Genomic DNA, 10,980 nt, shown 5'->3' with positions numbered 1-10,980 from the left:
AGTAAGGAGAGGGAGAGGAGGTGGGAGAAAGATTTAAAATTGTTGTGCTTTTGTGAGGTATTGGTTGGAGGCGCTAGATTTTTCAAAAATGTATAAAGATTATAAGAGCAGCAGTGAGTAGAATGGAGCAGAGAGGGAGATATTACTATGGAGTAGGGACAGGCAGCTGGGGCTAAAGGGAGACGTTACCTTTGGAAACATGAAGATGAAAGATAAGACCAACAGGAGCAATGACATTATACAGGCATATCCAGTAATCTCCCAGGATGAGAGAAGTGCAAATAGTCCCAAATATCTTTCTCCCACTCAGCAGAGGAGCCTGGGAGACCCTTCTAAGATACATTAAGACAGTAGAAAGTTTAACAAACACTGGGGTTGCCACCTCTTTATAAAGTCTGTACCGGCAGGGCAGGGGGTGGGGCCATAAGTGGATGGGCAGTTGTACAAAGATGAACTTACCCTTTAAGGAGAAACACTAAACCAACTAGAATTGTCTGTATCACAATCACACAAATCACACAATCTGAACCAGCATTTGTATTTATTGTTTCACAGCAGATTCATTCAGGTTAATGAGCAAAAGTCTTCTTTAACGACCAAAACGACCAAAAAGTATTTCTTCCGATGTATCAGAGGGCTCATAGACCTTCACTTCGCAGAGCTGGAGAGTTTCTTCACGCCCGGGAATAACCACAGAGACATACTGACCCTCCCTCTCTTCACAGGACACAACGATGGTTTCTTTGGAGACGTTGGTTACGGTGCCGCATCTTAGAGAAAAGAGAATAACAGAAAGTTTAATTGGCAACTGGACTTGGGGAGGAAAAACAGTGAGGCAAGTCAGCCAATACTTGTATTATCATGTTTCCCAGCCAATGGTTGGGATGTCAGGCTTTCTCTAACCCTTGCTGTATAATGGTTGGCTGCCTAACCCCCAGGCTGAGTACTAAGGAGATACAGTGCCTGATACAGTGTGTATATGAGTTTTTTTGCTGATCATTGTGGTGCAGTTACACCCCAGGCACAGAGTTGGCTCCTGTACAATGACTTCACTTGGGCACAAACTGAAGGAGTAAGTAAAGGCAACAATGGAAGGAAGATGAAGGATGAGTATGGGACTCACACTGGGTTGTTATTATCGGCTGAATCTCCAACACGGACCTCGGCTCCCAACAGGCGCTCGCTGCAGCAGTCCTTTCTGTTCACTATCACCACTCTCCCCACCTTGTACCTCTTCTTCAGGTCCAGCCGCCACCAAGCCGGGTTGTCCTTACCGGTGTGGGAACATGAGCCCATCTTCAAATTTGAGTCAGTATTACCATCAATAGCGGCGGCAGCATTGTACTCGGGTCTGAATGTTGAGCTCTGTGTGGCTTCTCCCAATCTTGCAATATTATCTAACAACAAAATGTCATTATTCATTACAAGCAGTTCCTTATTGATGTGCAGATCAGTGGGATACGTTACTATAAACATTGGGGTTTCATCTGTAGGAACCTTCTGGTTCTTCTCAAAACAGATGGAGACACCAATATAAAAGATGGCTTCTCTACAAGGGGACAGTGGTGCTGGAGCCAATGCAGTGATGGCACACACAGGCAGCATAGGGCAGGCAGAGTATGGCACACACAGGCAGTATAAGGCAGTCAGAGTATGGCACACACAGGCAGCCTAAGGCAGAGTATGACACACACAGGCAGTATAGGGCAGTCAGAGTATGGCACACACAGGCAGCCTAAGGCAGAGTATGACACACACAGGCAGTATAGGGCAGGCCGAGTATGGAATACACAGGCAGCATAGAGCAGGCAGAGTATGGCACACACCTGCCTGTGTGTACCATACCCTGCCTGTCCTATGCTACCTGTATGTGCCATACTCGGCCTGCCCTATACTACCTATGCTGCAATCATTTTTGGCCCCCATTTGAAATCTGGACAGAGGCAGAAGAGAAAGGCAAATTATTAAAAAAAAATATTTAGGAAGACCAAAGTTGCTAGGAATAGGCCATTTTATAACATACTAAAAGTTAACTTAAAAGTGAACCTTCCCTTAGCAAGAAAGGCAGTGGGTACTGACACCCCAAGCACATTATACACAGTGAGACTCTGTGTACATATATATACTCTGTATATACAGAACCAGCACATTATATATAGTGAGAAGCAAGGGGTACAGATGGCAGATATTAAGGCCCTGGCACTATAACATTGGCACTGATACACAACATTGACCCCACTGTAATTAACTAGAAATGAACAAAACAATGACAAAAAAATAGTAAGTGCAAAAAACAACAACAATAAATATATAAAAGCAAAATGAGCTTTTTCAGGGGAAAGGGTTAACTTACCATCTGTCTGTTAGGGGAGGGGATAGATTATGTATTATTATAGATGTCAGGTCAGGTCAGATGTCAGCTAGTGATTGAGCCTTTAGAACTGTATAGGGCCTGTGTATAGTACCTGTGTATAGTACCTGGGTATAGTACCTGTGTATAGTACCTGGGTATACTACCTGGGTATAGTACCTGTGTATAGCACCTGTGTATAGTACCTGGGTATAGCACCTGGGTATAGCACCTGGGTATAGCACCTGGGTATAGCACCTGTGTATAGTACCTGTGTATAGTACCTGGGTATAGTACCTGGGTAAAGTACCTGCGTATAGTACCTGTGTATAGTACCTGCATATAGTACCTGCGTATACTACCTGTGTATAGTACCTGTGTATAGTACCTGGGTATAGTACCTGTGTATAGTACCTGGGTATACTACCTGTGTATAGTACCTGGGTATACTACCTGGGTATAGTACCTGGGTATAGTACCTGGGTATAGTACCTGTGTATAGTACCTGTGTATAGTGCCTGTGTATAGTACCTGGGTATACTACCTGTGTATGGCACCTGGGTATAGTACCTGGGTATAGCACCTGTGTATAGTACCTGTGTATAGTACCTGGGTATAGTACCTGTGTATAGTACCTGCGTATAGTGCCTGGGTATAGTGCCTGTGTATAGTACCTGGGTATAGTACCTGGGTATAGTACCTGGGTATAGTGCCTGGGTATAGTGCCTGGGTATAGTGCCTGTGTATAGTGCCTGCGTATAGTGCCTGGGTATAGTACCTGTGTATAGTACCTGGGTATAGTACCTGTGTATAGTACCTGTGTATAGTACCTGGGTATAGTGCCTGGGTATAGTACCTGTGTATAGTGCCTGGGTATAGTACCTGTGTATAGTGCCTGGGTATAGTACCTGTGTATAGTACCTGTGTATAGTACCTGTGTATAGTGCCTGGGTATAGTACCTGGGTATAGTACCTGGGTATAGTACCTGTGTATAGTGCCTAGGTATAGTGCCTGGGTATAGTACCTGGGTATAGTACCTGTGTATAGTACCTGTGTATAGTGCCTGGGTATAGTACCTGGGTATAGTACCTGTGTATAGTGCCTAGGTATAGTGCCTGGGTATAGTACCTGGGTATAGTACCTGGGTATAGTGCCTGGGTATAGTACCTGGGTATAGTACCTGGGTATAGTGCCTGGGTATAGTACCTGGGTATAGTACCTGTGTATAGTACCTGCGTATAGTACCTGGGTATAGTACCTGTGTATAGTACCTGTGTATAGTACCTGTGTATAGTACCTGTGTATAGTGCCTGGGTATAGTACCTGTGTATAGTACCTGTGTATAGTACCTGTGTATAGTACCTGGGTATAGTACCTGCGTATAGTACCTGGGTATAGTACCTGTGTATAGTACCTGCGTATAGTACCTGTGGGAGTTGGATGAAATCTGCAGCAAAGCAGAGCTGGTTCTCAGGGAAAGTTTACAGTCTGCAGATTCTCCTTTTCAGTCTTCATTTCTGCACTGCCTTCAGTTTGTAATATCTCCCAAGCCCTGTCTGCATCTGTGCTTTGATTGGTCAATTTTACTGTCTGTCAAGAAAGCTGTGCTCTGATTGGAGAATCCACAAGACAAAAGATCCAATCAGAGCACAGCTGAACAGGCTTGCAGGAGCAGAAGATTTCCAGGACAGTGCAGAAACGGACTGAGGTTTTTTTTTGTTATGTTTTTCTAATGTGCCATTCAGGTTTGGGGAGGCTTAGCCTCTAGCCTTATTGAAAATCCGCCTATGGCCTGCCCTATGCTGCCTGTGTGTGCCATACTCTGCCTGCCCTATGCTGCCTGTGTGTGCCATACTCTGCCTGCCCTATGCTGCCTGTGTGTGCCATACTCTGCCTGCCCTATGCTGCCTCTGGGAGTTTGTTAGCATTTGGAAATAGTCATTATATGGTCCCTAAGGTGTGTAATTAGGTGCTATCCACAGGGGAGGAGGAGGCATATGGATTGAGGGGTGTGTTTAATAGGGCAGGCAGTACATACACTGACACAAGGCTGGCACTGCTCCTACAGTCTGAGGTGTTAACAGGGGAACAATGGGGGTGATTACAGTCTGAGCCTGAGGTGTGAACACTGCAGGGGGTGAAAAATGTAGGACTTAAAAGGTGCAACAGTACAGGGGATTACATGTTTAAACAATACAGGGGGTTAAATGGGTCATTTTGGCTAGGGGATGGGTTGGACAAACACAAGGCCTGTATGTACAGACATTACTTAGGGGGGAATACTATAGCAATGTACATATTTGCAGTGTGGGTACATGGGTGTCTCATCATGTGATTATCTCTGATACCATCAATGGCTTTTTCAGCCGAGTACTCAGGTCTATAAGTGGAGCTTTGTGTGGCAGTTGCTCCCTTTACCAGAGTATTTGCTAATAAATAAAATACTATTAGTGAGTTTCCTTCTAGAACAATGCCAGGCACGCACAGTCACCGGCTGTTATATTATTACTGACGCTACGGCGGCCTCATAAGCGCTGTAGGGGGTGGAGCTAATTATTTATAATGGGAACCCTGTACATTGGGCCACAGTTGCTTCATTCTCGGTTCAATAAGAGGAGTCGGTATTTTATTATACGCACATTAGGGCTCAGGGATATATCTGGGTGTAAGAAGTTCCATAAGGGTTTTGTAAGTAAAAATTCAAAATGAATTGTGAATCAAGAATATTCTCTTACCTTGGTCAACGAATTTGCGAGAATGGACCCACCCAATGGAGATGCAAACCAGCAGGACCACAAAGCACTTCATCCTAATGGGGGAGAGACAAGATACACGGATATATAGAGAGACAGTGATAAATAGAGAGACAGTGATAAATAGAGAGACACTGATAAATAGAGAGACAGTGATAAATAGAGAGACAGTGATAAATAGAGAGACAGTGATAAATACAGAGACAGTGATAAATAGAGAGACAGTGATAAATAGAGAGACAGTGATAAATACAGAGACAGTGATAAATAGAGAGACAGTGATAAATAGAGAGACAGTGATAAATACAGAGACAGTGATAAATAGAGAGACAGTGATAAATAGAGAGACAGTGATAAATACAGAGACAGTGATAAATAGAGAGACAGTGATAAATAGAGAGACAGTGATAAATACAGAGACAGTGATAAATAGAGAGACAGTGATAAATAGAGAGACAGTGATAAATACAGAGACAGTGATAAATAGAGAGACAGTGATAAATAGAGAGACAGTGATAAATACAGAGACAGTGATAAATAGAGAGACAGTGATAAATACAGAGACAGTGATAAATAGAGAGACAGTGATAAATAGAGAGACACTGATAAATAGAGAGACAGTGATAAATAGAGAGACAGCACCTTGATTCCTTATTTATGAGCCTTTGAGTTGAGATATAATTTCTGTACATTGGGGGCACCCCCTGCTGTAACAAACAGCAACTCCTTACTCACTGGCTACAGAAGCTGGGGGTTTGTGCGGCTTTATAAAAGCAGCCCCTGCCCTCCAAATTGGGCTCTAGATTTCCCATTTTATGATTATGGAGGCTGTAATGGTCGGTGCATCATTCCATGAGTCTTACTCAGTGAGTCTTGCTCAGTATTCTGCCAGCCCTTTGGGATTAGTGGGGAGGTGGGACATAAAGGGGCACCTTATACACAGGGTCCACTTACCTCTCTGCCCATCTCTCCTCATTTCTATAATTTAGAAGGGTTTGGGGGTTTGTGTAGATAACAAGTTGTCTAATTCCAGGCAGTGTCATTCTGTGGCTACTAAAGCAAATAAAGTGCTGTCTTGTATAAAAAGCGCATTGACTCAAGGGATGAAACATAATTTTGCCCCTTTATAGGTCCCTGGTAAGGCCTCACTTTGAGTATGGGGGGCAGTAACAGTGAGTATGGGGGGGCAGTGACAGCGAGTATGGGGGGCAGTAACAGTGAGTATGGGGGCAGTAACAGTGAGTATGGGGGGCAGTAACAGTGAGTATGGGGGGGGCAGTAACAGTGAGTATGGGGGGCAGTTACAGTGAGTATGGGGGGCAGTGACAGTGAGTATGAGGGGCAGTTACAGTGAGTATGGGGGGCAGTTACAGTGAGTATGGGGGGGCAGTAACAGTGAGTATGGGGGGGCAGTGACAGTGAGTATGGGGGGCAGTAACAGTGAGTATGGGGGGCAGTGACAGCGAGTATGGGGGGCAGTTACAGTGAGTATGGGGGGCAGTGACTGTGAGTATGGGGGGCAGTGACTGTGAGTATGGGAGGGCAGTGACTGTGAGTATGGGGGGCAGTAACAGTGAGTATGGGGGGCAGTAACAGTGAGTATGGGGGGGCAGTGACAGTGAGTATGGGGGGCAGTAACAGTGAGTATGGGGGGCAGTAACAGTGAGTATGGGGGGCAGTAACAGTGAGTATGGGGGGGCAGTGACAGTGAGTATGGGGGCAGTGACAGTGAGTATGGGGGGCAGTAACAGTGAGTATGGGGGGCAGTGACAGTGAGTATGGGGGGCAGTAACAGTGAGTATGGGGGGCAGTGACAGTGAGTATGGGGGGGCAGTAACAGTGAGTATGGGGGGCAGTGACTGTGAGTATGGGGGCAGTAACAGTGAGTATGGGGGCAGTAACAGTGAGTATGGGGGGCAGTGACTGTGAGTATGGGGGGCAGTAACAGTGAGTATGGGGGGCAGTGACTGTGAGTATGGGGGGCAGTGACAGTGAGTATAGGGGGCAGTGACAGTGAGTATGGGGGTCAGTAACAGTGAGTATGGGGGGCAGTGACAGTGAGTATGGGGGGCAGTAACAGTGAGTATGGGGGGCAGTAACAGTGAGTATGGGGGGCAGTGACTGTGAGTATGGGGGGCAGTAACAGTGAGTATGGGGGGCAGTGACAGTGAGTATGGGGGGCAGTAACAGTGAGTATGGGGGGCAGTGACTGTGAGTATGGGGGGCAGTGACAGTGAGTATAGGGGGCAATTTTGGGCTCCAGTCCTTAAGAAGGATATTAATGAGCTGGAGAGAGTGCAGAGACTGCAACTAAACTGGTAAAGGGGATGGAAGGGTTAAACTATAAGGGGAGGCTGTCAGGGTTGGGGTTGTTGAGGTCTATATAAATACATATATACATACATGTGGGTCAGTGCTGCTGGGGGACCAGAGGGAGGGGTTGAACTTCATGGACAATTGTCTTGTTTTAACCTAAATTAACCCTATAACTATCCTCCCCCTTCTCTGTATCTGATGTCCCCTCTACTCCCTGACCCCCTTCTGCTCCCTTACTATAGATATGTTTATATTCAGCTGTTCGTAGGTTAATACTGACTCTTTCCATTTGTATATCACGTTACAGATATGAATATAATAATATTTCCATCAGTAACTAAATATCTATACACCAGTATTTGCCCAAATACAATTCCCACCAATAGATCAATATTCACATGCGGCGCCCATAATCCCCACATAAATATCACTCACTGGGGGGATGAGGATACAAGTTATTGAGTGAATAATTGTATGGTGCCCAGAGCATGGCAGGTCAGTATCAGTCAGTATATATATTACAGTAAATACCCCAGTACCTATATACAAACAGCTATATACACTATATGAGCACAGAATTGTAAGGGGAATAGGATCATCTCTACCTGTCAGTGGGTTGGGTTAATGTCCGGCTTCTTTCTTCTCCCCCTGCAGTACCTGCCTCCCCTCCCACCTGGCTCCTCCTTATGTACCATTCCTGGGGGGAGTGGCCAAGTGGCCAGACCAGGTGACCAGACCTGTTTGATGCCCCCGGGGCATCTGAGCTTGGGGTTCTAAGGAAAGGGGGGACCTGTTGCTCAGCATTCTGTACAGGTCTGGGATTGTTGTATTGCTATACGCACCCCTGAATTTCTATTTAAATTCCATTTTTGATAAATGTTTGGCAAGATAATTACACATTAGGTTTTTCTGCTGAAATGTATTTCTTAATTGCTATTTGTTGTGTCAGACACCACATATTTTAAACTACATTTGGACCCATTTACACTGGAATATATTAAGCTGATCTATAGACTGAGGTATTTATTAGACTGGGGTACTTATTATCTATAGACTGGGGTACTTATTATCTATAGACTGGGGTACTTATTATCTATAGACTGGGATATTTATTATCTATAGACTGGGGTATTTAATATCTATAGACTGGGGTACTTATTATCTATAGACTGGGGTACTTATTATCTATAGACTGGGGTATTTATTATCTATAGACTGGAGCACTTCTTATCTGTAGACTGGGGTATTTATTATCTATAGACTGGGGTATTTAATATCTATAGACTGGAGTACTTATTATCTATAGACTGGGGTACTTATTATCTATAGACTGGGGTATTTATTATCTATAGACTGGGGTATTTAATATCTATAGACTGGGGTACTTATTATCTATAGACTGGGGTACTTATTATCTATAGACTGGGGTATTTATTATCTATAGACTGGAGCACTTCTTATCTGTAGACTGGGGTATTTAATATCTATAGACTGGGGTACTTATTATCTATAGACTGGGATATTTATTATCTATAGACTGGGGTATTTAATATCTATAGACTGGGGTACTTATTATCTATAGACTGGGGTACTTATTATCTATAGACTGGGGTATTTATTATCTATAGACTGGAGCACTTCTTATCTGTAGACTGGGGTATTTAATATCTATAGACTGGGGTACTTATTATCTATAGACTGGGGTACTTATTATCTATAGACTGGGGTATTTATTATCTATAGACTGGAGTACTTCCTATCTGTAGACTGGGGTATTTATTATCTATAGACTGGGGTATTTATTATCTATAGACTGGGTTATTTATTATATATAGACTTGGGTTTTTATTATCTATAGACTGGGGTATTTATTACGTGTAGACTGGGGTATTTATTATCTATAGACTGGGTACTTATTATCTATAGACTGGGGTATTTATTATCTATAGACTGGGGTACTTATTATCTGTAGACTGGGGTATTTAATATCTATACACTGGGGTACTTCTTATCTGTAGACTGGGGTATTTATTATCTATAGACTGGGGTACTTATCATCTATAGACTGGGGTATTTATTATCTATAGACTAAGGTATTTATTACCTATAGACTGAGGTATTTATTATCTATAGACTGGGTTATTTATTATCTATAGACTTGGTTTTTTATTATATATAGACTTGGGTTTTTATTATCTATAGACTGGGTTATTTATTATCTATAGACTGGGGTATTTATTATCTATAGACTGGGTACTTATTATCTATAGACTGGGGTATTTATTACCTGTAGACTGGGGTATTTATTATCTATAGACTGGGGTACTTATTAGCTATAGACTGGGGTATTTATTATCTATAGTCTGGGGTATTTATTATCTATATGTTGGGGTATTTATTATCTGTAGACTGGGGTATTTATTATCTATAGACTGGGGTACTTATTAGCTATAGACTGGGGTATTTATTATCTATAGGCTGGGGTATTTATTATCTATAGACTGGGTTATTTATTATATATAGACTGGGGTATTTATTATCTATAGACTGGGGTACTTATTATCTATAGACTGGGGTATTTATTATCTATAGACTGGGGTATTTATTATCTATAGACTGGGTTATTTATTATATATAGACTGGGGTATTTATTATCTATAGACTGGGGTACTTATTATCTATAGACTGGGGTATTTATTATCTATAGACTGGAGTATTTATTATATATAGACTGGGGTATTTATTATCTATAGACTGGGGTACTTATTATCTATAGACTAGGGTATTTATTATCAGTAGACTGAGATATTTATTACTGTGACATTTGATATAATACCCTATATTCACATACTGATATAATCCTATATTCATATATACATGTATTTTGCTAACTTTGATACACTTTGATGCTTAGCATATCATACTCCATTTTGTAGTGAGATCCTCACTATTAAAAGAAGATCTCTCTGAGTCTGTTTCACAGAAGAAATAAGCCCCATTCCTCCTCTTCAGATTCATCTTCACTTGAATAGACGTGCCAGTCGGCCGTAGGTACAGTAGGGGTTTGTCATCTATGGATCTGGGCTCTCTTACTGTTGGGCCAATAGGAAGTAGATGGTTCCTATGCCATGTTTAATAGGATGATTCTTCCCTTCAGGCCTGATCTGGTATACAGGAATGTTTGGAAGTTGAGAACAAATTATATAAGGTTGCGACCCCCACCTGTCTGTTTTCCTGGTATCCCCAGATTTCTTAGGAGAGGCTGTAAGTCATGGAATTTCACTTTCTGGTCATACCGGGCTTTATTTTGCTGATTTCTATTCCCTGATGTTACTGGAGCCTTCTCAAAGGCCCGTTGCAAGTTTCCTTTTAGTCTCTCCACATGACTTTGGTGTGATTTAACGGGGGTATCATCCGCAGTAACTCCAAAGGCCATATCTACAGAAAGTCTAGCTTCATGCCCAAACATTAAGAAGTAAGGTGAGTAGCCAGTGGCATCATGCTTAGTGCTATTGTATGCACTAGGGCTGCCCCATGATGGCTCCAATGTGTTTTCTGTT

The 10,980-nt window shown here is 42.8% G+C and overlaps 1 protein-coding gene across 1 annotated transcript; it reads right to left on the bottom strand.

Annotated features, from left to right (window-relative positions):
* Positions 1-524: 524 nt before the first annotated feature.
* Positions 525-8,060, bottom strand: LOC100170429 (uncharacterized loc100170429). The gene is given in 4 exon segments (NM_001130205.1): positions 525-770; positions 1,124-1,397; positions 5,087-5,160; positions 8,026-8,060. Coding segments are annotated over 3 exon segments (528 nt in total). The 5' UTR covers position 5,160; positions 8,026-8,060; the 3' UTR covers positions 525-589.
* Between the last annotated feature and the right edge of the window lie 2,920 nt (positions 8,061-10,980).

The sequence above is a fragment of the Xenopus tropicalis genome, chromosome 6 (genome assembly GCF_000004195.4).
Source record: "Xenopus tropicalis strain Nigerian chromosome 6, UCB_Xtro_10.0, whole genome shotgun sequence".
Lineage (NCBI taxonomy): Eukaryota > Metazoa > Chordata > Amphibia > Anura > Pipidae > Xenopus > Xenopus tropicalis.
The sequence above is the reverse complement of the archived record's forward strand: the minus strand, read 5'-3'. Positions and strand labels throughout refer to the sequence as shown.